This window comes from Aphelocoma coerulescens, chromosome 1A (assembly GCF_041296385.1).
Source record: "Aphelocoma coerulescens isolate FSJ_1873_10779 chromosome 1A, UR_Acoe_1.0, whole genome shotgun sequence".
NCBI classification, from domain to species: domain Eukaryota; kingdom Metazoa; phylum Chordata; class Aves; order Passeriformes; family Corvidae; genus Aphelocoma; species Aphelocoma coerulescens.
The window spans coordinates 76,573,171-76,600,815 of record NC_091014.1 but is presented as its reverse complement, the minus strand read 5'-3'; the positions used below and the strand labels follow the sequence as shown (position 1 = coordinate 76,600,815).

The 27,645-nt window shown below is 39.9% G+C and overlaps 1 protein-coding gene and 2 long non-coding RNA genes across 6 annotated transcripts in view; 2 read left to right on the top strand and 1 right to left on the bottom strand.

Moving 5' to 3' along the window:
- Positions 1-6,478: 6,478 nt before the first annotated feature.
- LOC138104366 (uncharacterized) lies at positions 6,479-27,395 on the top strand. Its single transcript, XR_011148042.1, has 3 exons — positions 6,479-6,736; positions 22,792-22,877; positions 27,154-27,395. It is a non-coding gene; the product is annotated as an uncharacterized lncRNA (long non-coding RNA).
- On the top strand, positions 9,333-10,459 carry LOC138104365 (uncharacterized). Its single transcript, XR_011148041.1, has 2 exons — positions 9,333-9,369; positions 10,315-10,459. It is a non-coding gene; the product is annotated as an uncharacterized lncRNA (long non-coding RNA).
- LMO3 (LIM domain only 3) overlaps positions 18,436-27,645 on the bottom strand; it is a 66,123-nt gene continuing 56,913 nt past the window's right edge. For 3 of the 4 annotated variants that reach the window (XM_069003553.1, XM_069003554.1, XM_069003555.1), the window contains one exon: positions 18,436-19,112. In XM_069003553.1, coding sequence (XP_068859654.1) covers positions 19,007-19,112 — 106 coding nt within the window. In that variant the 3' untranslated portion in view covers positions 18,436-19,006. The remainder of the gene's footprint in view (positions 19,113-27,645) is intronic. The other variant, XM_069003552.1, reaches the window with a different exon arrangement.

Genomic DNA, 27,645 nt, shown 5'->3' with positions numbered 1-27,645 from the left:
GTCATACCCCATGTTCTGAGTATAAAGTTGTAGGATTTTTCCTAATTTGTACCTTCCATGATAAATAAATTGGCTGATACCATTTCTGCTTCCACCAACATCAAGAATATAGTGAACTTAAAAGACAGAGGCTATTGAAGGCAGATGAGATCAGATCCCTGTGAGACACAGAGAATCTAGAAGTTTGTCATGTCTCTTTGAACAAAAGTTGGCCACAGTGAGGGACATCATCATTTTTAGGCCCTGGTGTAGCTCTCTTTGTGCTGGCTCAGCTGCTGGAAAGGAGCCATGGGGTTAGATTGATCACCCTGTGTGGAATACACCTCACAAGAAGGATGTAGCATATGTTTGGCATGACGACCCCACACTATTCCCTTGATTGGGACAGAGGGAGAGGGCAGAGCACTCCACTGTTCTGGCTGATCACAAGCCACTCAAAGCCATGGTAAATTAGAGGAGCCCTTCCGAGGTGTGTTAAATTATACTGGACTGGGGAAAGACACAGACCTAGCATCCAGGAGATGTAAAATGTTCCCTGCTCCCTCTTCTTTAGTCCTAGGTGGCATCTTGTGACAACCAAAAACTCTCCAGGAGCCACCATGGCTAAGCTGTTTTATTGCCGTGAGATTCTGCAAGATGAAGAAAATCCTGACTTATCCACTTAGAGGACAGTGGACTTCAACTACATTATGCTTTCAAACTGGCTGGGAGGCTACAGATGATTTCCTCTGCCTGTGCAATCCACCTGTGAAAAAGAGAGAATTACCTGTCTCTAAGGCTCTTTGAGATCTGTGGTTGAAAATTACATATGTCAGTTATAAATTGCTGTTTCCTTCTTTCACTCACTGCCCAAGTTTTCTTTGCATGCAGAACTCAGGCAGCTTCTTGTTTTGGAAAGAACGTGGCAGAGAGGAAGGAGCTTGCAACGGATTAGGGTTTAGGAGAACTTTGCTTTGCCACAGGCTCGCTGTGGGACTTAGAGATTTTTATCTCTTCATGTTTCCGTTCTCCATATGTAAACTGAAGATAATAATGCTCCTCTTGGCTTGATCTTTGTCCTATTTATTTAGTTTATAAACTTCCTGGGGGCAGCTATCATCTCTTAGTACATATAATACCTACCACAGAGAAGCTCAGCTATCATTTAGGGCCTCTATGTACTGCCATAAAATATCCATTAAATAATTATGTTATGGCAGGCATTGCCAAATGATCTTGTCTCCTTAGACTTCTGAAATATTTTTCTTAACGTACAAAAAAGGTTCAGTCTCAGACATCTGCAAAGATTTTGGTTTTCTGTGAGAGGCTGGATGTGCAACTGCATTTAAAGGTATAAAATGCATCCAGCTCTGGGGTCCCAGCACAGGGAGCACATCGACCTGTTGAAGCAACTCCAGGGGAGGCCATCAAGATAATCAGAGGGATGGAGCACCTCTCCAATGAGGAAAGGCTGAGAGAATTGGGTTTGCTCAGCCTGGAGAAGAGAAGGGTTCCTTCAGGGCGATGTAATTGTGGCCTTCCTGTACCTAAAGGGAGCCTAAGAGACAGACGGAGTGAAATTTTATGAGGGCATGGAGTGACAGGACAAGGGGGAGTGGTTTCAGACTGAAATAAAGTTGGTTTTGATTAGGTATTAGGAAGAAATTCTATAATGTGAGGCACTGGAACATGTTGCCCAGAGAAGTTGTGGGTGTACCTGGAAGTGTTCAAGGCCAGGCTGGATGGGGCTCTGAGCAAACCTGGTCTAGTGGAAGGTGTCCCTGCCCGTGGAAGGTGTCCCTGCCCATGGCAGGGGGTGGGAACGAGACAATTTTTCATGTCCCTTCCAACCTAAACATTCTATGATTCTGTGACAAGATTTTATGCATTAAATGTAAAGATCTATATTCTCTCTTGGCAAAAAGAAGTCAATGAGATCTGCTGGGGATAATCAAAAATGTTCTTTGTAAACACATACCCAAATCCTGGGTAAACATAGTTTAATGAACATCATATTTTTTAGCACTGGATAGCTCAGAACTATGAAGGTCTTTCTGTGGCTTGTAGTATCCTGCAAAAGCAGAAAAGTCAAGGAAAAATTAAGTCCAGATACTCTGAAAACATTTTCAAGTCTTCTGATGAATTTTGAGGTTCTAACAAAATTGTTGAGTAGACACATTTCTTTGGGTTTCTATTTTATGTGGAATCTTCACCCAAGTCCACTGCTGATCTCTGTCCTCTAAAGCTACCAAACTTTATTACAGTTGTGATCTCTGCTAGATGAAACAACAGGAAATATGTGTGAGTGCTAGTTATTCTGACACAAGAAATGGTTGAGAATCAGGCTCAGGGTAATTGTGACACTTCCTTGCTTACAGTTTTTCTTTAGAGACAAATAAACCCAGCTAGATTTTGGGAAAATTTTGTCTCTTGTAGTCAAAGTTAAAAAAAAAAAGAGGAAGCATTATGTGGAGACAACAGAAACTGCACTGAAGAAGATGCTCAGCATTCAAATCTGCCTTTTTTTTGCTGTTTTCTCCTTCCTCCCTGCCCAATGTGAAGTATCCTCTTAGCCTGCCTTCCTTCCTTCCTTCCTTCCTTCCTTCCTTCCTTCCTTCCTTCCTTCCTTCCTTCCTTCCTTCCTTCCTTCCTTCCTTCCTTCCTTCCTTCCTTCCTTCCTTCCTTCCTTCCTTCCTTCCTTCCTTCCTTCCTTCCTTCCTTCCTTCCTTCCTTCCTTCCTGTTGCAATAGGACAACTCCAATGAAAATGGTTGTCATGAGCTAATCACCCCTCTGGGGGATTATAGGCATCTGGCTGTGGTTCACAAAATCCCTCAGGACTGAAGCCCTCTTTCCCTCCTCCTTAAGCTAACCACACCTCCTGCTGTGTTTTATGCCTTGAAAAACACAGTTTTTGTGATTGTAATGTACAGAAATTATTTACATTGAGTTATTTTGTTTCATTGAGTTGTGAATTTAAAAGAAACCGAAGGAGCTTTACTCTCGTTTTTGAAGGTGTTCTCACTGCCAGGAAAAAAAACAAAAAACAAGTGGCTGATGATTCTTGTAAAATATTTCCTGAGCATCCACCCCAGGCTGAGCACCCTGCACCAACATGAATATGTGAGGTGTGCCCTTCCCTTCCCTTCCCTTCCCTTCCCTTCCCTTCCCTTCCCTTCCCTTCCCTTCCCTTCCCTTCCCTTCCCTTCCCTTCCCTTCCCTTCCCTTCCCTTCCCTTCCCTTCCCTTCCCTTCCCTTCCCTTCCCTTCCCTTCCCTTCCCTTCCCTTCCCTTCCCTTCCCTTCCCTTCCCTTCCCTTCCCTTCCCACTTTGATGTGTTTTGCTGGGGAGTAACATTCTAGAAACATGTTTTCCTTTTTTGATACATCCTGTACCACATCTTAACACTTAAATTGCTTGGCTTATCCTAAATGCACTTCCAAACCTGCCAAGAAGCTCTAGAATATCTGTTGCCAACTGTGCACACACCCCAAACCCTGCAATAATTTGAACGGCGTCGTATTCTGCTCATACTTTCTCTCAGCTTCTATTAATTGTGAGAGCCTGAAATTAAAAATGACTGCTTGCTTCCAGTTTGTTTGGATTTTAGTACTCACTATAACCAAAGATAGGGACACTTGGAAAAGCAGCTGAATCTGCAGCAGGAACTGCTGAAGACTTGGATGGCTTTATTTACACATATTTTACTCTAAATTTAACTCCGTATCTTGACATTTAGGTTGATGAAAGTGTTAACATCTCCAGAAAGATTTTACTGAAACACAAGGCATATTCAGTGTTTTCTTAGGCATTCCTATTTCTGCGTGAATTTAACTCTTTTTAATGGTAAGATAAAAATGAGAAATGCTTTGCCAGGAAAAAAAAAATAGTCAAGTGTTTAAAAAGTAATTAAAAGCATACAAATTTAGATTGAAGCAACAATGAAAAAATAAAGGGCAAGGGAGAGATTCAAAACACAGCATTAGTATAATGCACTTGGTGCACTGTAAGTGCTTTGCTGCTTCTGAAATTCCCTAACAAGGTGAGTGAAACTATTCTAAGAACACTATTATCAAGAGACACCTTTGAACTGATCTATCCTGAAGAATAACCCCCAGAAAGATAAGGTGAGGAGGAAGGGAAGGCAAAAAAAAAAAAAAAAAAAAAGGCAAAAAAGCAAAAGCAGCAACAACTTTCATATGTTTGTTGGCCACACAGCACAGCTCCGACTTCTGAACATTTTCCCCCAATTATTTTTGTAAAGTATTGATCGCAATTTAATTTTGCAGTCCCAACATGAGAGGCGCTTCATGCTGAAATGTCTCACAGGAGATTGTAATCAGGGTCTAGCCTGAAGGTGAAGCACTAGTACATAGGTTTTACTCTATTCCTCCACTCTTCATCAGTTCTGGGATTGGAGCAGAGGGCATTCTCAGGCAGATTAATTTTTGACGATGGGATCGATGGAAGATGTTTTTTCCTCCTGACATTGAGTCATCTAATTTGCTGTTTATCTTTGGCTTATTGAGTTTTGAGCATTGTTAAATCATACCTTTCAGCTGTTTAATTTCAGATGTGAATTTTGCATTCCCCTCTTGTACTTTGGCATAACTCTTTTACCTAAAATGAGCAGGGTGATGGGCCTTTTTTGACACCAGGTTACTGCTTTCGAGTCTGTTAAGTACTCCAAGGTAATGTTATAGTACTTTCTAGCCTTTTTTCTTTGCTTGTGGCCATAGATCAGATCATCTCTAGGGAAATCATTACTTGCCATCATTATTATCCCTAGCACCTTCATCTATTCTCCCTTGTTTCCTGACTCCATTGCTTGATGAAGTGCCTACTTGTGAGGACACCTTTAACTCAGGTCTTATAATTAACCCCTTCATTGCTCAGGCGGGTTCATTTTTTGTTCCTTTCCCCAATAAGTTGTGATCTGTGTGTTTAGCTTTCGGAGCAGCTCCTAATAACAGCACTCTGGAATTGTCTGGGAAGCTCTCTTCTTGGTGAGGCTGGTGGTTTTTCCCCTTTGATTTTGTTTTAGTACCAAAGTGAACCTTGTGCCAAATATATTGCTAATAATAAATAAAAGGCTTTCACTCAAATGAAAATTGACTTTACTTAACCTTTGCTAAAGGGTTATGCATTATTGCTTTACATTTCAAGGGGAATCCTCTGACCTTGGCCCGACTCTGAACAGTCTATGAAATAATCTTGCAATTATTAATTTTTACTGACTCAACATACATGCATATCATTACAAAAAATTGTATACTGTGGTAACCAGTAAAAGGTGGGTAGAAGCAATAAGTTACTTGTCATGGCAAGTTGCTAAGCTATTGTACATCACAGTAGCTTCAAATTGGTAATAATCAGAAATATTTTCATTTTATATTGCCATTCTCTTAGACTCAAGGCCAGGAAGGGTTAGCTCATGTAGTATATGAGGAGTCTATTTCTCCTGTGGCTGTTGGAATTCAGAGCTCCTCTGTGGACATCTCATATCACTTCCAAAAATGTTCATCTTTTGGGCAGAAAATGACCCATTTCAGCTTTAGAAGGCAAAAACTTCAGGTCACATTCTTTGGGGTTTGAGTAGAAAATTTTTTGGCCAGTTTATGTGAGAAAAGTTTTCAACATACTTTCAGTTTTTACAACTAAACTGACATTTCCTTACCTCAAGGCACTTAAACATTTAAGACAAAAGCTTGACTTGGCCATGGTGATTTCATAATAATAATAATAATCATCATCATCATCAAAATCATAATAATAATCATATTAGGATGAAAACAAACCCCTCTAATTTAATTGACATAAAGTTAAATTGAAAATCAAATAAATGAAGTATTAAACTTCCTTTAAATGTTATTTTTATCATGAAAAATAGAGTATTACACTTTTCACAGGTTTTTTTCATATAAATATAATAACAAATTTTGTCTCTTAAAAAAGGGCTGTTTGTATTATCAAACATTGTGGAGGGGATGAGAATTTTGTTGGGCAAGAATTTTGTTAGGGGTTTCTTGGTGGGATTTTGTAGTTGTTGCTCTTGGGCTCTTGTTTGTTGCCGGGTTTGTGCTTTTGGGGTTTTTTTTTAAGCGCATTGTGTTTGGACATCCGTCACTCAGTTTAAAACGATGTCAGCATTCACAGTTTTAGCTACTCTTTAATTTTCAGGGGTTTTTCACAGGACTCCTGGCGAGGCTTGTTTCACCTCGCTTTTGCGTGCCTCCATCATTCCCCTGTTTTGCAGCGCTGCATCCCGACTGTTCTGCAGAGCATCCGTCCTTGGGGCTCGCCTGTGTGAGCAGCTCCTCTAAGGCCACCTTTCCCAGCTGCTCGGTGCCAGCAGCAGCTCCGTCCTTCGGTGGCAGGGGAGTGAAAGTGGCTGTAATTACTGGCTGCAGGTGTAAATGCTTGCTCCCTTGCCCTGGGGGAACTGAACCATAGCCATGATTAAAGGTAGTTAGCAATCCCTAATGACTGCAAACATGCAGAGCTGATAATTGCAACTACTTTTCATTCCGCCACCCGGGAGGACTGACCTACTGCCAGCAATAAACTTTCTTAAGTTTTATCCTTTGCTTTTCAGAATTCAGTTTTATTATATTTAATTTTTTTTAAAGATTTTTCTAATCCTTCTTGACCTTCTTTGAATTTGTGACCGGCCCTGTGAGAAAGAGTGCTGTTAAGGATCCGAGAGCAGCTGGAAGGAGGAGGAGGCTACTGGGTACAGAGGAAATCTGATCCAGTATGGTGAGTTTCCTTATTCCAGCTTTTGCCAATTACATCAGTTCGTGCATTACTTTGATGTTATCAAACCTGTGAAACTCTTGCTAATGTTACTTTTCACATGTTAAAGCCGATGATGAGCTTACGTACCCCGCTGCTCAATGGCCTAAATGAACATATTCATGAAACCCACAATGAGAGCCGGTTATTTTATTGTACAGCAAATTAGGATGTTCCTATCCTTAGGCTCTGAGGCTGCCTTCTCTGAAAAAGAAAGATGTGCTAGTTCCATCAAATGCCTATCTATTAATCAATTGTATTCACACACAATCCCCTTTGAAGATAGGGATAAAGGGCAGTAGAAAGACACCCTTCCCCAAATCTGCAGCAAATGATTTCTGGCACTATAAACATCACTTATTTTTCCAGAGGACACATCTGTTCTGAAGGTCTTCTGTCACCTACGTAATCCCCGTTTATGGCTCTTGCCACAGAAATGGCAGTCCTTAAAACTCATTGAAATCTTCTCTCTCTGCCTCCACAAAAAGTTAAAGGCTAATTAAGGAAATGCAAACAGGAGCTTCTTCTGAGCCTTCGACAGCAAAATAGCAGCTTGCAACATGAGGAACTGAAGAAGTGAACGTGCACTTAGTCCCTCTGGCAAAAGAAAAACAAACTAAAAAAACATTATAATCTTTTTGGCATTTTTTAAAAAAATATCTTTTCTTCCTTCCTATATTGTAACGCATAACCCCCAAAATCAATAATGCAGAGGCACTGTTAAAAAAAAAAAAAAAAAAAAAAAAAGAAGAAGCACTACAAGATGCTCCAGTCAAAACATTTCTTAACTGGCTCCAGAGGGGCAGAATCATCCCTCGTCCTTTTCAGCTGGAGCAATTCTGACCAAGAGGTGAGGTTTCATACATGGTAGTGAAGCAAAGCTGGGAAAAAAGGAGTGGAAAGGGGATTTCAAGGTTGAAACGTCTGTACAGCAGACTCCTTTGAGACAGGCAGAAAGCAATCAGTCAGGAACTTTTGCATGACTTGTATTCTTGACAGAGTAAAACTGATTTCAATACTGGACTACAGATTTGCTCTGCAAATAATTATTGTATGCAATCCCACTGCCAGGGAATTTATTTCTTTAATGACAAATTGTGGGCTAATCCTGTGTATTTGAGGACAATTCTGTACAACCTGACCCTGGGAGAAGCAGGACCTTTTCCATAGTGTGTGATACGGGTTTCCCATGCGGGATAAGGGTTTACCTTTTCATGGGTATTGACTTATGTGATTTGGGGGAATCCATTTCACCTCCTTGATGATGATGATTCCTCCCTCACCTTTCCTCCCTGATCTTCAATTAACTCTTTTTGCCAAAATTTTTTTTAGTAGTGATTGAATAATGCAACTGCCTATGTAAATCCACTGGTACTAGTAAACGGTAGAAATATTAAAGTCTGGGGAAAAAACCCTAAGCAGCCCCACACACTCCTTTATTTGTCTGCAGCTCAGATGATTTGGACAATACAAGACTTTGTTTTTCCACCTGGAAATAAATACAGCACTGGGCTGCAGAGTCTGAGTTTTTAAATGTGAAAATTATGACCATTAAATCTGTGACTTGAAAATGTGTCAGCAGAAAGCAGAAAATGATATGGATACATTCTGCAGGTTACTGCCTTAGGGTCAATTGAAACAAGCAGATCTGTGGGGCACAGCAGTGCAAGGAGCAAGCAATTGCAGGTGCAAATATGCCTGGGGCTTGTCTAACTTCCATTAAAATAAAAAGTTTGATAGCACTAATAATTCCTGTCCCTTTGCATTTCAAACAGCCACTGGCATTGCCTAAGCATTTTAACTGTGTGCTGGCAGAATTGTGGGCTTGCTGGGAAAAGACATCAGGAAGGGTGATAAAAGGTAGGGAAAAAGCAGAGGTGCAAACCTGCATTTCCAAGAGAAATGGTCCAAATGAATATCCAGAGGTCAAAACCGGAGCAATTACAAGCCTCTGAATTTGCACCAGTAACAAATACCTGTCTCCCAGCACTTTTAATTCTTGTGAATGAAATTTTGAGACGTCTGGGCTGAAAGGCTCAAATCCCCGTCTGAGAATCCATGAAATATCTAAGTGGGCTCTGAGAGAGGAGCAAGGCTGACTGCAGTACTGGATTTTACCCTTCTCCCCAGCAGCCTGCCCCTCATTTCTGCCTCACGTTACCACAGAGGCCAAATACCACCGCAGTGGACAGGTATGTGCCTGCACCTGGGAGACCCATCCCTGCTGCAGAGCTTTCTTGTCAACACCTCCACTGCTGCCTTAAGGTCTGTCTGTGTTGTTCTGGTGGTAGAGGACTGGGGGATAAAGGCAGAGGCGTTTCCTACACACAGAAAAAAACCTTGACCTGCTAGAGCAAAATCTGCCACGGTTTGGTTTTGAAAGTCTTTATCTTAACTGACTTGTTTGTTCAAAGAGTAAGATGCTCTAAGACTAGTAAAAGTCAAATTTCCAATTTTTATGTTGATTGTGCTTCATTTTTGAATGGGAGCTCTTGCTGGGTTCCTTTGCTGCTTGTAGAAATAGGTTATTTTGCTGTTCACAGGTGTGTGGGGATTCACACTATACCTAATGAGCTGAAGTCTTCTTGGAGAGCAAGGTATGTGAGTGCAGGAGAGAAGCCTCCAGAAAAACCATGTTTCAGTGTCTTTAAGACAGATCAGGGGACATGATAGCTTATCAGAGTAAGTTTTCAGCTCTCAAATTCTACATTCAGATATTGGCTGAGGTGTTGAGTGAGAGCCAGTATGCCATGGCTTGAGCTGGCTTCCAAGTTATTCAGAGACCTTCTGTGACACCCTGTATGCTTTGGCTGAAAAGATTAGCCAGGGCTGTGGCAAGCAATTGATGTAAAATGACAAAGGGCTGCCTTCTGCTACCTGTGATTCTTCCCTGAGGCAAAATCCTCTCTCAGCTGCTACCACCAGCAGCACTTCTTTTGATTTTAGTGAGAATTAATCTGATTTATTTGGACCTTGTGTATGATCAGAGGTGTGTCCGAATCAAGTTTCTGTAGCTGAGAGACTTTTGTTCTGAATTAGTTCATTAATTGTGAACAATAACAAAGAGAGAGCAAATGTCAGAGTCCTGATTTTCCAGGTTGGGGTTTTAGTGAGATTGAGGTGTGGGATATGGTAGGAAAAATTGAATTTGAATAGGCTTCATTTTTTTTAGGGAGATAGCAGAAGTTTCTTTTCTGGGTGATGCTGTGGGTAAAGCTGTTCTTCCAGAACTAAATCATCTCATTGGGCAAGGTAGAGCCAGGTGAAAGAGCACATGAAAAAGATTTGTTATCCTGGTTACTCCTGTTCTCCAGCAGAGCCAAAACATGTTCATTCCCTGTGGTCTTTGTCCATAGCAGGTTGGACACAAAGGACACACTAAACATGTGGCATGGGCTGGACTTGGTTTGGTTTTCTTTTTGCCAGGGACCATAAGGAAGCACAGCCATAACAGGGCTAAAGGTGTCATCTTTTAAAATTGCAGCTGCAACATTTTCTTTCTTGTGAATTTAGCCTCAAGGATCTTATTTGCTCTCTTTCAGGTCTTTCAGATCACATCTCATCCACTTCTGTTTTGTGTAATCAACCAATTAACAATGGCTTGAGAAGCAGGCAGGCATAATCGGCATATGCTGTGTGGAAGAAAAATCGTGAATGTGAAAATAAATTGTAGAGATTGTAATTGTTTTCCTTGCCTCATTCTTTCTTACTGTGTTAGTCCTCGTAGAAACTCCGGGAAGAATATTCTGGATCAAACCAAGTTCTTGTCTAGACAAGTGTCTGTCTCTGGCAGGGACTATTAAAAGGTGGTTGGCAACTGTGATAAGAAAAAGTAAAGGCAGAGCAATCTTTTTCCCAGCACTTTTGCAGCAATTAGAGATTTTAGACAATTCCTAAGCTACTAATTTCTATACTTTGCTGTTCTCCTGCTCTAGGTATTTCATATGCTTAGCTGGTGCTACTGAGATATCCCACAATTACTACCCTCACATGTCCTGTGAGGTAGAAAAGTGGTGTATTATCTCCACGTTAAGGATTTTGAACTGAGGAGCTGAGAGACTTGAAATGCCACCATCTAAAAATAGATTAGAGCTGTTACAGTTCATTAGCACAATAAAAACTTTGGACCAAATTGATATCCAGCCTGTCCTTAAAAATCCAACCTCTCTATAAACTTCCTATTACAATATTACATGACAAGGCAAGGGTGACTGCAACCCTGAAATTTTATGATACTTCTGTGTTGCTTCACTTTCTCAGTAAATGCCAGCAACATGATCCTGTGCATTATGACTTCATTTACACAGAGTTGCTTCCAGATGACTTTCAGGCTCCAAGATCAGGATCTTGCAGATTTTTCAGCTGGCCATACAAGACAAGGCAAAAGTGATTCCCATATTTTAAGAGGGCTTTGAGGGTGAGAGAAAAAGCCTGTTGCAATGCTACCAAAATAAACTGGGATGGGAGGCCAAAGCAGAAACTTTCCTTTCTGCAACAGTCTTAGTGGTGATATTTTATCACTTATGTGGTGATTGAGAGATGTAGGAACAGATGTGAGTCTGTCATTCTAAATTCAAGGCATTTGTTAGGCATTTATTTTGCTTTTTCTTTACTTTTAATTAACATGCACTCATTGTCACAAGGCTACTGTACTCCAGGAAGGCATTGTGTACAAGGAGTACTGAAATGCTCTGCTTTGACTTGAACAAAAGAAACCAATCAAAATTCTTTTATGGCTATTGGTACATTATTATTGTTCAGAGCTCATGTGTTTGGTTAGCAGTGGGATGTCTGATTTGGATACCTGGATCTTATACTGCAGTTGTGAATAGCTAATAAAGCTGTGGATTATGTACTTATAAGTTCTTATAATGTAACTCTAAGGTCTATATTGTTTTTTCCTTATTCTGTTCATCCAGAAAATTGGTTCCAATACTGGCAGTGTATTGATTGGATGCCACTGACAGTAGTTTTAATGTCCTTGATATAAAAAAAAATGCTTAAACAAACGTTATATATTTTTAATAAAAAGTAAATATGCTTAGAAATACTCATGAATAACATAGAAAAAACCTAAGTTTCCTGGAGGCAAAAAAATGCTAAAAATCTGGTCTTAATTTCCAGATCTATGCATTCAGATGAAAAAAATACGTATGAATTACCTCTGTCTTTGACCTAACAGTCTACTGATAGGGCTCTTTATACGCATTATTTTATATATGTGTCTCCTCATAAACCCTCCCTCTTGGGAAGAACATAAAGAAAAATAATCCCATTTTATATTGCTGTAGACTGTAGGTAGAAAGACTGCTTTTCCACACTGGAGTTTAGAGACTTTTGTGAAAGAAAGCACAGTCCTGTATATTACAAACAAGCACAACCTGGATCCCAGCTGGATACAAAGACAAATCCATAGGTTGTACTCCTGTTGCTGCTTCTTTCTCTTTTCCCTGCCAACTCATTTGCTTAAGGATTTTATATAAAATGAAAGTCAAGGTTTATGGCAAGATTTATGTCCTGATATCCTTATCTTGGCATCCATGGAAAGATAGTGTTGGGACAGGGAAACAAATTTGTCATCTCGTTATCTTCTGATTTGGATTAAAACCACCTCTAACTAGCTGGCCTTCCAAAGGCTCTTGCTTGTTATTTCTCAGTGGCACAGCCTATCACTTTGCTAAATGTAGATTGCTCTTGGCTAGTTTTTCAAAGTAATTTGACAACGTAGTTTGATTTTTCCTCTAACATAATCCAGACGTTGTTTCCCTGTAGTGGGACAAAGGGATTGTGAAGAAACCATTATACAGAATTTCCTAGCAATTTCCTCCTCTCTTACAATACCTATCATATTTTGCTTAACTACAGCAATCTTCCCAGGTTCAAATGCTCTGCTTAGCTGTGTTCAGGGTTTACATGAACTGTATGGATTTCATACATTAGATGAGACCTTGCTTAGAATACTAATGTTATGTGCTTTACAATAATGCAGTGAATCCCAATTTGGTTTTGATTGCAATAAACTGGAGTCAAACATGCAAACCTTTGCTAATTTAAGTTGATTTTACCTTTATCGTTTTGCATATTGCGTGATCTAGAGCCACACAAACAAAAGCTTGTTTGGACTTACCATGCTCTCCTTTTCAGAAAACAGAATTCTTTTTAATTAAAAACACTTTAAAAAAATCAGTATGTGTAATTGCTAACACCTGCTATGTGTTACTAACAGATGTTTCTTACTTACCTAAGGGAACTGTTATAATTACACTGTACGCTTATTGGAATGGCATTTAACCAAGATAGTTTAGGAACTTTAGGTGGTGACTTTGTGTTCTTTCATTCATCTTTCCTTTAAAATATTTAAAAAATAGCCAAACAACCAGACCTCCTCGCTCACCTCCCCAGCTCCTGTTCACCAAACACAGTTCAGCACAATGAAGCTTTGGGCATTCAGCCTCTGCTTGGTCTGTCCCTGAGCACCAAAGAGGGGTTTGTGTTTGTTGCTCCAGGCACTGCCCTGGAGCCTGTCTTTGCAAGGCCTGGGATGGGATGGTTACAATCCATGCTAAGAGTGGGGTTTGAGGAAAGCAGACTTGTTGATTGACCTTGAACAGCCCACCTAATCTCTCTGTTTCTGTGCTCTCTACTGTGAAATGCCGGCAGTGTGGCCTCTTGACGATAATAACTAAGGTTGCAAAAGACCTCTAAGATCATTGAATCAAACCATTAACTCAGCACTGCCCAGTTCACCACTGAACCATGTTCTAAATGCCACATCCACAAATACCTCCAGGGATGGCGGACAGCTTGTTCCAGTGCTCAATCACCCCTTTTTCGGTGAAAAAATATTTCCAATCTAAACCTCCCCTGGCCCAACCTGAGGCCATTTTCTCTTGTCCTGTTGCTTGTCACTTGGAAGAAAAGATGGACATCCACAGAGGAGGGAGGGCCAATTTTTGAGTGTTTTCCCAGGGCTTTGAGGTTTTTAGGTTGGATTAGAGGTCAGTAGGACTAGCTCTGTCCTGTCACCTGCAGTGGAGGCAGGCTGCCCCGTGGCTGCTGCAGAGCGCTGCGGGTTGCAGGAGGTGCGGTGCATTCCTGCAAGTCAGTCTGTGCTCTCACTCTGCATCTTCATTTATGAAACTAATCACACAATTACCTGCAGGCATGTGTTAAATATGACACTGGTCTCTGCAAAATAATGGGCCAATTGCAAACAATGAATAAAGAGAGGCAGCTCCATTTATAACTGCTGTTTCAACAGAGCTGTGTTGTAATCAAAGTGATCTGAGGGTGACTCATTAATTAATTGATGTTCTTTTTTATTATGTGCTATTGAGTTAATGAGTAATTTGTGCTAGATAACTCTCTGAACACACTGATTACGTGAGATATTTTCTGGGGCTTTCATATCAATGACATGCTGAATAGGTGGAAGATGGTATTTGCTTATGTATACTCATTATTAGCGGGTTCAGGATGAATATAAATCAGCAGAAGGACATTTTAAAAGGTATTAGATACAAGCAGCTCTTACTTTAATGCTTTAAACAGATACTCTTCAGCTTTTAATGCCTTAAATAGTATTAAAATCACTTCCTTTATAATACTTCTATCACCCACAATTGGCAGCTTTTAAAAAGGTGCCTACACAAAGGATTTTTACTGGGAGCATGTTTGTGCTAATGGCCTATTACCTTGCACATATTGTATTTTGGTTTCCTTTTGCAAGATACTGAACAGTAAACAGGTTTGGTCTGCATCATTGGCCTGAAGTAGGAGGAATGTGTTAAGTGAATATGTAATTGGCTTTTTTTATCTAAAGTGGTATTTAAAGGAATAAAAACACTGTTCTTATATACAGTACACACTTTGCTTTGTGTAGTTTGACTTGTTAAAGCTTTTGCTTTATTGAAACCACAACATCTCCAATGCCATAGGAGTTTTTTATTCATTAAACAACAAATGGCTAAATTGATAATTTAGTCTGACAACAGCAGCACAGTGGAAGCTTTCAGGAAAATCAGCTAAATGTATAAAATTATACCCAGCAATCACTACAGACCTTCATTTTTGACAAGATTTGTTCTAGGTACAGATGACTGTAAACTACCTACTGCTGAGAAAATTATAAGAAGCTGCTGCATATTTCGTTGAAAAAAGCCTTTAAAGTACTTTAAAGTCTGTACAGTTGAAACCTTGCCACAGTCCCTGTTTGTTTCTTTTTCCCAGTCTCGCTCCTCACTGACCACTTTTCAATTTATCTTCCCCAACTCGTTTTATGTGTAGGCAATTAGGAACCTTTGAGGGATTGCTGGATGATTTTCCTTTATTTACATTACATGAGCAGAAATTTGAACATTTTGGGAGGATAGGAAAGCATGAAGGTGTGCTTAAAAAAACCCACCAAACAACCCAGAAAATATAAAAACACAATCACAAAATAGATCAACTTTTAGCCCTGGTCACTGTTTCTGCCAAATCCAGGCTGTCTTGATTCATCACCAGTTGTGGCAGACAACAGGCACAGCTGTTTACAGTTGTCAGAGGAGCTTTTTACAGTTAAACTCAAGGTTTGATAATATGTATTTTTCCGCATGGCTCAAAAACCAGCCATCCAAGAATGGCAGATTTAAAAAAAAATCATTGTTATTATTATTTTTGTCTGGCTAAACTTTGTGACGTGTACAGATAGAGATAAAATGCCCTAAAGATGGGAGACACAAGTGGAAGCATTCCTGCCTGGCAAATACACTGAGTAAGGGTCACTATCAGAGTGTTTTGCTGTATGCAAACAGCTTGTTGACACACACAGTGATGGAGAAGGGGAACCAAGGTGGATAACAAAAAAGCAACCCAAAGGAATGGTCTAGGTCTCTGTTAAAATGATCACTAAAGTGACCTGGCAGATAATGTCTCTCCAATATTGACTTATGATGATATACTTTATTGGGGTTATAAGTGTTTCCATTAAATATTTCAGCTCTCAGTCATTATTTTAACAGCCAGGCTAGATGGAAGTTTGAAATACAGGAAAATGTGTAATTGATCTTTGACCTACATCAAATCTAAATTTATTCTGTATCCTCTGCACACAAATTTTAGATATGTATGTGAATAAGATAGATGAGCATAAAGTGCTCAAAGCGGTGCCATACCATTGTGCACTGCAAATATATCCATATTTCTTTATCCTTGCATCAGTTAAGATTGATAGAATGCTGGGACTATTTTTTTTCCCCATAGCAGGACCACCTTCCTCTTCCACACCTTGAGCCTATGCCACAAAGCACACATACGAGCAACATGGCATGTAGTAATAAGCCACTCTTCCCCCATGGCACTCTCTTCGTTTGCTCCATAAAGAGCTGAGCAGTGGCACTTTGTGGGAATGAGGGATTCCTTTAGCACTTGCAGCACTATTAGTGTGCAGTTGCCATCATCCCCAGCCAAGCCTTCCACGGGCTAAGCTGGTTTTGGTGCTCTCCTGCCTCAGATCTGTGGTTACCTCCTGTGAATGCTCTGCTCTTCCCGGGATGTCCTGGTGCTGCTTGTAACACTTGCATGACTCGTGGTTTTCTGAAGAGCCAAAAATGCTTTACAAAAGCACTGTAGCCATTAGCCCCGTTTGACAGACGGGGACAACTGAGGCACAGAGAAGTTGAGTGACTTGTCCAAGCTTACAGGGAGTCAAAGGCAGAGTCAAGGACCCTTCTTTCCTATTCTCCAGCCTTATTTCTGAACCAGGGATTTCTACCCATTCTGCAGTCTACTACTGGGAAGCAGAAGAGAGATCTTTCTGATTTCTAATGGAAAGACGCAAGAGAGGCTGGAGGAGAAAATTGAAATTGGGCTCAAAACAAGATAATATGATTCTTCCCTTTCTGTCCATCCTGACCTTCATGGAAAGGACAGCATGTTTATTGCACTGAAGTAGATCTGTAAGAGCCTAATAGTACCTCTGACACCAACTGCTTCGTTATCCCAAAGACATTAAGGGACTGTGGAAGGGACTGGAAGAGACACTTGTGCTCAAGGTTAGGAAGGAAGATAGTCCACAAAAGAGGACTAAATTTAATTCGAAAAACTATGTGGAGCTATTTCTTCTAATTAACAAGAACAGCCTGAGGAGTTGTTGCTTTTCTTACTGATCCTGTATGAGTCAAAGTCAAGTTTTGTGAGCCATGCTTATTTTCAAAAGGGTTCACAGCCAGAAAAAACCCCACACTGTAACAACAGTCATTAAAACTAAATATCTAAGTCAAGCCACTGTGCAGTGTGCTCTTACCATACACTTAAGGAATTTCCCCACTGCATTACAAAGTTTCTTCCACCATCCCCAGCAAAAACACGTTGAAACTGCAACAGGACAGGAAGAGCAGGGCAGGACAGCAGTCAGCTTGAGCAGAGACATGGGTTTGTACTCTAAATAAAAACAAGAGCTTAGCTTCATAACAACATCGGGTATAGTGGGTTTCTTGGATTGTTTTTTTGTTGTTGTTCTTAATACTGTTTTGTTGTTTGTTTGTTTGTTTTTAATACAGGTTGTTTTCCCAGTGAGCTAGATTACAGTGGCAAACAGACATGAATTAAATATGCATTTAACAACTTTTTAAACATTCATCCTGCTTTTCTTTGCCAAACACCTGTAAGCTCTGTCAGGGGCATGAGCACTTAGGGACATCCTGCTGATGCAATAGCTTCATGGCTTTAAAAACAGAGGTCCACCTCTCCTAGAAAACGAACTGATTGCCAACAGGAGCTGTCAGCAGAGATTCCACCTCTGTCAAAAGGATTTTAATTGCCAGTATTGATGGGACAAACCTGTAGGATGTTGGCATGGACAGCAAAGTACCTGCGCAGTTGAGTGTGGTAGCTCTCGCTTGCTATTGCAAAGTTTTGTCCCATCCACATCAGCATTTAAATTACCTTCAGCATTCACTGAGGTGGGTAATTAGCAACCAGTCACTCTCCCAGTGTCAGCTCAGAGTCATTTCTTTAATGTAAATAGACCCTCAGAGGGGGCTGTTTACAGTGCCTTCTACTTTCACTTTTTCCAGGGTTTGTTGAGGACGCAGCCCCAGAAAACATTAGGGTTAAGCCCTGATTAAAACAAAAAAAAAGTAAAAAAAACCCCAAAACCAACGAAAAAAAAACCAACAAAAAAAAGTAAAAAAAAAAAAAAGAAAATAAAAGGAAAGAGAGAGAGGGAGATGAGAGAGAGAGACCTCTCAAATTTTAAGAATTTTTAAAAAAGTATATAAGCAGAAACCTTCTCCCTTTCCTCCCCCCCCAAATTAATGATTTCAGAAAAATAACATATATATTTTTATCTATATATATATATAAAATAAGATACCCAGAGGCACTGGTTTGCATTAGGGCTTAATTTCCAGCTAAATTAAAAATCAAATCCAGGCATTTGGAATGCCTAAGGGGCACAAAAGCAGCACCCAAAATCATTAACTTTTGCACCTTTTATAATATATCTCAAACCAGTCAGATTTGCTTTTCAAAATTTTGTAGTAAAATAAAAGTGCTCTTTGAGGAAAATCCATGCAATTAAACAACAGATGCTTAACCCCTGAAAAATAGAGGCTTATAAGAGAAGTGCTGATAGACCCTTAACCATAGCATCATTAGCAGCAGGTGCTGCTAGTTATTAGTTTTCTAAATAGTTTTAATGTAAACAGTATTCTTAAGCTCTAAGTGTAGCATAATGGTTGGGATTTGCTCTTTAATGCTTTTTACTAGAAAGATACAGCTCATTTAAAATAGCTGGTAGATACAGAAAGCATAAATATACAGTAAGTTTAGACACTGATTGTACTAAATGCAACAATACAAAGAAGCAAACAGGAACACAAATGGTAACACAATAAAACTGTATTACATTTGTGCTTCAAATATTACAATACATTATGTACAATAGTCCAAAATAAACATCTCATGCCAAATGACACAAAAAGAAACAAAAAACCCCAAACAAACCAAAAATCCCAAGAGCAAGCAAAAAGAATCCAGCTGTATATACAGTACCTTTTTAATTAACATTCAACTCTGAACTGGAGCAATTTTCACTACATACAGATGCAGTCCGCCTTTTATTTCACGCAACCATTCTGTCTCCCTATATCTATGCTATTCAGTAGGTTCCTGTGTCATTTCTTATATACATGTTGAGCAAAAAAGATAAAAGAACGTAGTGCTTTTTATTCTTAATGATGTGGCATCCGATCAGCGAACCTGGGGTGCATAACCTTCTTTCATTAAACCCTCCTCATAGTCTGTCTGGCACAGAATCATGTTGTTCTTCAGGAAAAATTTGTCTCCAACACAAAATCTGAAATTAAAAATAATAAAGAGAAAAGAAAAGAAGGAGATAGGGTGAGGATCAATGATGTGACACGGTCTTACAGGTGAGGGTCGTAGAGCAAGTGTTGGCTGGACAGCGCCCGCAGACACGTGTGCACGTGGGAAAACCCAGCAGAGGAATTGCCCTGGTGCCACAATTAATCCTGTGCTTTCAACAAAATCTAGTGCATTCAGGCACTTCTGCTTCCCCAGCCAAAGACCTCATTCAAAGCCCACCGTGGGCTGTGGGAGGCCTGGATCAGGTCACCGGCACACAGATAAAACCCAGTAAATATCCCAGGCTGCTGAGCTGAGTGAAAAGTAAATGTCCTGCTTTTGTACAAACCAGAAGGAAGACAGGGTGATTGCGAGCCGTGGAAAGCTTGTCTGAGATATGTTATAATTGTCTTGTGTGCCAGTAAGAATTCCTTGTTATGTTCCAGTTGGATATTTCACTAGATTTGATTTAAGATGATGATTCGGGGAACTGTTTCTAGCACACACACAGCTTTACAAATACTGTGGTGCAAACTAGACACACTCAGGCTTGCAGAGAAACCTTTCTTCTTTTTTTCCTGTAGGAGTTGATTACAAATTTAGTTACTCAGCTAACTACTGTCTCTCTTGTGGTATCAGCATACCTACCTCGTTATACTATTATGTGCATCGGAATGATCTGATTGCTGCAAAACGCTACTGAGAGATTTCATTTGCTTTTCTCTGATGAGTAGGACAATCACATAATATTAATGCTCCTGGCTGGCTGACTTCAAACTTCGAGTAAAGTAGGATTTCCCAGCTAAAAAATATGCTTGAATTTAAGAAGGCTCTTCCCTGACACACCCCTCAACCCTTTCCCGTGACAAAGCCAATCTTCTTGAAGATAGTTAGGAAGCAGTGAATGGGGCCAATGCAGAAAAAAAGTTTCCCTAGTGACTGCCTTGGCAGGGTTACATGCCTTTGTTTGTAGTGAACTCTCCAGCTATGAAATATACTGGGAGGCACTGCTTGCCTTACTCCAATTAAAATGAAAGAAAGTAACCTAAATGAACCCCTTAACACTGATGTGAATAAATGAAACCAGTTTCTACCAGCTAATTATGGATCTCAGTACATAAAGTATTGTTTAATGTGTAACGGATTATAATGTCCTTTTTTTATATAATTTCCAAATGGTGACATCCTGGACACAATTAGGGTCAGATATAAATGCTTGTGTTGTTTACGGTAGATTTAACAGCAGAGTAGCTATGGGAATAGCTGTATATGTATTTAATTGTAACAATTTAACCTTCAAATACTGGTGCCTGCTGTAGTTGACCCAGTAAAACTCCATAAATGACACAGGCTGACCCACCTGACCCCTGACAGTGGCCTGTCTTTATCAGATAGTCAATTTCTAATGATGTTCAAGCAGAAATCTTGGTGAATTGTCACAGATTAAATTGTGTATGGAGAGCAGTCCTTTAATGTTTTGTGAAGTTGGAGGTTTAAATGAGTAGCAGTTGGACTGATTTACATTTGTGAAGATTGGAATGCTAGACAAACAGTGAACCCATTTATTTTCCAACTGGGTAGCTTTGGAAATTTATCCTTATGCTAGCTAAATAGATAGAGGGAAAATAGTGTAATAAAAAAGTGGATTGAAAAGAATTAGCTCTGCTCTTAAAGGAAAATTGGTTTGTTTATTTGTGGACTTTTTTTTTCTGTGGGATTACTGCCTGCTGCTGATGATGATTGAAAATAGAGATTATGGAAGGATCCCGAAATCTTTAAGTTATTTATGGTCTACACTCTTTTACAGAATTTAGAGGTTGCTATTATTCTTCCCACCCCAATCCTGGTATACTAAGCCACTAACAACACAAAATGATTATGAGTAGCTATGTTGAAATGTAGAATTTGTGCATAAAAGTTTTCTTTGGTGTTTGTTTTCTAGTTTCCATCTTTTGTATTTTTGTCCATTGACAGCAATGCTGAAAAAAATTCTTCTGTGCACCTTACAAGATTAGGTAAAGGAGTCTTGACTAGTGCCAACATGTAAAACTTGCTTTTCCCAAAGAAGTCACATTTAAAATCAATAAACAACAAACAAAACCCCCCTGAACCCAGTGCACCAGTGGGAGACAAAACCACCTTTGCACCCATCAGAAAGAGCTAAGTCTGAACTGAGAACGTTATTCAGCTGTGTATTCCTTCTGTTCCAGGGTAAGACAGACCTTAGCAAACTAATTTGTTTAAAGTATTTAGTAAATGAAAAATACACTGCTGAAGTGCAATTCTCTTGCATGGCAATACGTAACACGTGTGACTTCTTGCAATATTGCTTGCATCAAAATCCTGGCTGAAGGATTTTGTTTCTCAGCCCTCAGAGGAGTGACACAGTTTCAATTAAACTGCACCAGCTACATGGGAGTGTCAGGATGCCTTTCCCAATAAAAAGTGTCAATGCCTTTTGTTTTACAGTGTTGATGTGTTGAGCCAGAAGTGCTCTACCTATGTCTACGTGGCATGTGACAGCTTTATGCATGAGTGGCTTTAAACATACACAGTTCCCCAGATCACTTACGTTCCAAGCGTGCAGCTGTCTCGTGGAGAGGCTGCCAGTGGTCTGTCTAGACATGCTTGGCTGTGTGATAACCTGTGGGGTGGGGGTGTGTCTGCATGGGAAGACATCCTCTGGATGGTCCTCTGTGCCTTGGGGGAAACCTGTTGCTTGTGATACTGTGGGTTCAAATTCTTCACACTCTTTTCACATTGTGCAAGCTCGGTGACAAGTATATTTGGCAAAGGCTGATGGTGAGGCTCTTGTGGGACCCTGGATATTAAATATGTGAATTGTGTGCTCATTAGGTGACAAAGTGGTAAACACCAGCTGAAAAACCTCTAATCCTGGCATGCTGGCTCCCAGGTACAATGAGACAGGGCAAGTAAGCAGATGAAGTAGGATGAATTCTGGCCATTCACACTTTCAACCTTATTTGACTCTCAAAAGCAGATTTAGCCTCTTCTGAAGTGAAAGAGCTATATCTGTAACTAATTCAGATTGGGTTTGCACACTGCAAGATTTAAACCTGGCTCTGCTTTAAAATGGGAGGGTAAATTGAAGCCTAGCCTCCCACTAAGGTTGGGGTTTTTTTATGGAATTGGCATAGGATGTAAAGCAGGGCACCATTTGGGCACATATATTAAATGGAGTGGAGGAGCATATTAAGATGCCACTGTGTTAGGAGTATATAATTAGGCAAGATTATTACTCTTCTAGCAGGCAGATGGTAGTCTTCAGCCTTCCCTAAAACCCTCACCCAATTTTTTTAATAGGCATGCAAGATGAACAGGAGAGAATATACAATAGGCTGCATTAACATGCCAGATTGGACTTAGCACCATAAATTGATAATAGTACTTTTGACACGACTGTGACATTAGTAGAATGACCATTATAATTAACCTACATCCTAGAACTCCTGTCATATTTCACAATGGCAAAAGGAAGGCCATTTATATTACAAAATGACCTCTGTTATCACCTTGTTTGGAAGGGGAAGGTGTGCCTAGACTAACCACAAGAAGTATAAAACTTCCATTTTGAGAAGTAGCCCTTTCATTATTCAGAACAGACATTTAAGGAGATCTCACTGCTGTCTGTCATCTTTTCTGATGCACAGGACTTGTGTCAAGGTACTGAAGACTTCTTAAGAAAGCAAGAGAAATATTGCTGTGGAAGAAGATGGCTGTGTGTGTGCCTCCTAAGGTTAGATCTTTGTCACTGTAGAAAGAGACAAAATCTGGAAGCATTTGGTTGATGTCCTGAGGATTAGGACAGCTCAGACTTGCCACACCCACATCCTTCCCCTCTGCTTTTTGCAATCAGTGATGTAACTTGGGCTCTGCTTTCCCCCTTCCCTCTCTTTTTAAATGCTGAGCTTCCAGTACAACTCACATTAATGTTAATCTCTGTGCACCACTAAGAGAACAAAGCCACTCTTTTACATCACAGTTCATCAGCCCACACCTGTGGTTTATTAATTCTGGGGTTCTGTCAAAATGTCCATTTCAAAGGCTGGAAAGTGGGAGCTGTGCTTGAGTTTGTGCATTTTCACCAGTACCTTGCAGAATACATAGGCACAGAATTCCAGTTCAACTTGGCAAACCTCAACTTGCTGTGCCTTTCATGTACTATTTTATAAAAGCAGGTATAGACAATGTGTTAATTTGTATTCTAAATTTTGAGACATCCAATGAAAAAAAGCAGAACTCAGGCTGTCAGAATTTATAAAATGTCCACTCATGCAAAAATCTGATATTGGTGTTTGAAATAAGGATGTCCCTGGCATTGCATTCCCTCTCCCCTGCTTGACAGAGAACAAAGGCAGCATTGTGTGGGCATTTTACAGTTTATACTGGAGGTAAGTGTTTACAACTACATCAGGACAGCAATTTCAGTGAGTGTGTAACCATTTTCAGTCCAGTTTCTATTAAAATAAAGGCTTTCAGATAGAAGGGTAGAACAGCTGATTTAAACACCTCTCAGTGGTAGCAGATGGGGGTTTTAAGCCATACTCTGAGCTGACTTCCAACGGCAGGGAGAAAATATCACAGAAGTAGGGAACAAGCTGCTAAAGACGCCGACAGAGAGTGAGAGGAAGGACACATAAACTCTGGGAAGTGGGAAAGCCGAAGGCAGACTGACATCATCGCTGTAGTCAAAAGTGTCAAGCACAGATACAGCTGAGCCCACTTGCAAGATTTTCCACTCCATTTTCTTAGTCACACACATGCAACCTGACAAAGTGTGAAAGGCAGTGTCTGTTTACAAGTTTATTTTTCCAGTGGTTTCCTTCCCTCCCTCCCTTTAAATTTTCTGCAGAAATTAAGTATATAGAGGTTACTGTCAGTGTGAGGTGAAGGGCTTCTGAAGAGAAGTTAAATATGTTTACAGAGAAGAAAGGGGAACACTCACACCATTAAGATGACTGTCACTAAGCTCTGCAGGTACTTAGGCGATGGAAAAACTTCAAATTAGGAGTAAGCTGGACAGAGACATGAGAGATAAGAGGATGCTAAAACCTTTAGGCTAGGAGCAGAGCTTAATATTCACCAAATTGCTACAGCTTTAAGCATCAGTATCAAGAAAAACGTGGGGAAAATATCTCAAAAACTGGCTGGCTGGAGCAATTAGATCCTAGAGCTGAATAGCTTTATGAAAGGGAAAATAGGAGACTGTGCCTATTTGACACCAGGGAACCAGGCTTAGTGGCTCAGGAGCTCTCTTTCAGGCCTATGCCTACAGTCTGTCTTCCTGGAATACAGGATGTGAGACAATGCCTTTTTCTCCTCACTCTGAAAAAGTCACATTCAGGAGGCCAAGAAAGGGACAGGCATGTTATGAGTCAGTTCAGAGCTGGAGTTCATGGCCTGAACAAAAGTCCCCTTAAGTGAAGGGAGCCTAATTACCATCCACACCGAGACTTGCACTGGATGGTGAGTTGTAGATACTCAAAAATAATAAAGCAAACAGTGGAGTTGTCCATAAAAGCAGAAAAATCACTGAATCTTCACAAAGAGCACTAGGGAAAAATGGGCAGGCATCTCTCTGGGCCAGGATCAATCATTTAAAGGGTAGGAATGTGAAGGTCATGCAATAGCAAGACTGAAGAACAGGCTGCCCGAAGGATCAGTCAGATGTGTGTTAATATAAATATTACTTAGCTTGAAAAGCAGAAGGGGCTGGAAGAGACAACCAGGCACAGAACATAAAAAAAAAAAAAAAAAATTCAGTGTTGGCAAAGACAAAGTAGAGCAGTCTGAAGAAAACAGTTCCATGAACTGTACTCATGAACATTGCATGCATTCTGAGAGGAAAAAACCTAACTGGTAGATGATAGCCGAAATTGAAATGTGGAATCAAACAGAGAGCACTACATGCTCTGCAGATCTACTGTAGAGAATGACCCAAAGGTTTTAAAACTTAATGGGGGAAGATGATGTGAAATTGGGGAATAAGGCTAAGCAGGTCTTGCAATAGCTGGTGAGCCTTGGTACACCCACTGGTGATTTTTGAATATTGTTGATGTGTTTGTGAATAAAAATATTCTCTTCAATAAATAAATAAATAAATTCCATATTGGTGGAATTAGTGGTTGGAGTGAAAGGAAAGAGCAAATCTAAAACCCCTGAATAACATTATTTTGTATACAAAGGGGCAGCAGAAACTTAATAAACTGCTGTCTTATAAACACATCCTCACTCAGAATCTGCTGTGTGGTTTTGATTACCTTGAGCAGAGGAAGAAAGAAGGATCCTAAAGGACAACAGAAATTATTAATGACATGGTGACTGACAAGATTTTTCTGTTTAAAAGAAAAGAGGAAAAGGTTTCATAGTAGATCTGAAAACCCCAAAGCTGGTGATGGGTCAGGTGTCTAGCAACACCTGTCTAGCAATGTGGGGGTTTACTGTTAGGCAAGTAACAAAAACCAAAAGATTTGAAGCTATTAATGAGAAAATATAGTCAGTGGGATGGTTTGCCATAGGAACCACAGAAGAGCTATGCTGGAACATCCATAAAATAGGATTTTTTTGTAAATAAACTAAAATTAATTCTTCAGAGGGCCACTAGTCCTAAATTGTGAGGAAGAAAGGTACCCTACAGGCAAGTCTGCTTTATTAGGCTCCATGAGAGCTATTGCAATAGAATCAGGATTAGGGTCACTTTTGAGAATTTCTGAAATTCTTCAAAACTCCTGGAACCACTCCCTGTTTTCACAAGATGAACTAGACTCTATTTCAGGTAAATTCATTCTTTTGTTCTCAGTCTAAGACACCTGTAAGACTATTTCAGCAACTCTTTGCCCAAAATACATGCAAAGTAAAAATCAAATAAAAGATTAGATTGAAGGCTCAGGAATAACGAGGCTGAGAATTATTAAATAACCCAGTTAAGCTCCATTTCAGAAGCATCTAACAGCACTTTTCCGGGGGGATCAGTGGCCCCAGGGAACACTACGACGTGTGTTAGCTGCAAAGTGAAATTGTACATTATTTCACAGTTGTAATGGTAAAAGAGGAATATTAAAAATATTCATAACAGCTGTGCTCTTTTTTTGGCAGGGGGATGGGGGAAAGAAAAAGAAAGTTCCCTTCCTCAGACCCAAGAGTGCTAACTATGATGAAAATCTTTTGCACTCCGGCTAACAAACATTGTCTGCTTTGCTTGACTGATGAAGATTAGCTGACTTCTTACATTAAAGAAGTTTGTCTTGTATGGGCTGAAGTGACAAGACAATAACTAAGTGCTAATTGTGCATAACCAACACTAAAGATATGCAGCCCCATTATGGCATGTAATAAATGAAGCGAACAACAGAAATATATTAGGCACTTTAATAATGATACCAGGACGGTGGTTTGGAAAAAAACAGGATGTGAAGGGTTTGGGAAACGAAACCTAGGACACTGTGTGTGTCTCTTAAATGGGTACTGTGGGAGCCTCTGCCTGCCTTGCTCAGAATACAGCTTCTCAGTTCTGTGGCAAGACAAAATTGATATAGGACTTTAAATAGCATTAGAACCTATAATTACTTTGCATTATTATATAGTTTAAGCAGTGGTTATTACTTGCCTGGTATTTTAATTTCCCATGTAACATGATGAAAAAGGTCAATTTGGCTTTTTTTAAAGAGCGTAATTGTAGTGTGCTACACTTATTAGCAGCTGTACATTTTATGGTTCTTTAGGGATGTTTGATTTTTAAATGACTACAGTGCTAAAAAATAATACTCTGTAGGACAAGGTGAGTTAGGAAAGCTTATTTAGAGCTGTGTCTAGCTTTGTTGTGTCAGGCTATTATCTTCCTAATTTTTCACTGCTTCCCTAAAAATGTACATCTTGCGTTTCATCCCAACTGAAGAAATTAAAAAAAATATGAATGCTATGAGATGCTAAATAAGATCATGTAATAACTGAAAAATAACTGAAAATAATAGGGACATCAAGGAATGGATAAAATTGGCTCTCTCACTTCCCAGACCTCATGGAAGTCAGTGGCAAAGCTGCTATCAGCTCTGGTGGAGGCAGAAATGGGGCTCTCGGTGAAATCTCTGACGGGATTTGGCCACCACTCTGAATATAGCTGGTATGAACTTGGCTCTATTCACCTCTGAAATAATCAGTTGTTACAATTTTACCATTTTGGGCATTCATTCTCCAACTGTGCCATACAGGTGATGCTCCAGAACAGGGTGTCAGGTTTGGATCCCTGGGATTTTTATAACCTACAGTTTGGATATGGGAATAAAAACAGGACTGTAAGAGCTTCAATGCTGCTGCAGAGGAAATGGTGGGAACAACATCTTTTAAATTTAAATGATTACAGTTCTGGCAACAGGAAGAAACAATGTGTACTTTAAAAGAAATACATGTGATAAAAATGAAGAATTAAAGTGAAATTAATGCAATAATGACAAATGGTACTGCTTTGCTCTTCTGCAGAAAAGGATCTCAAAGACCTTTATAAATAT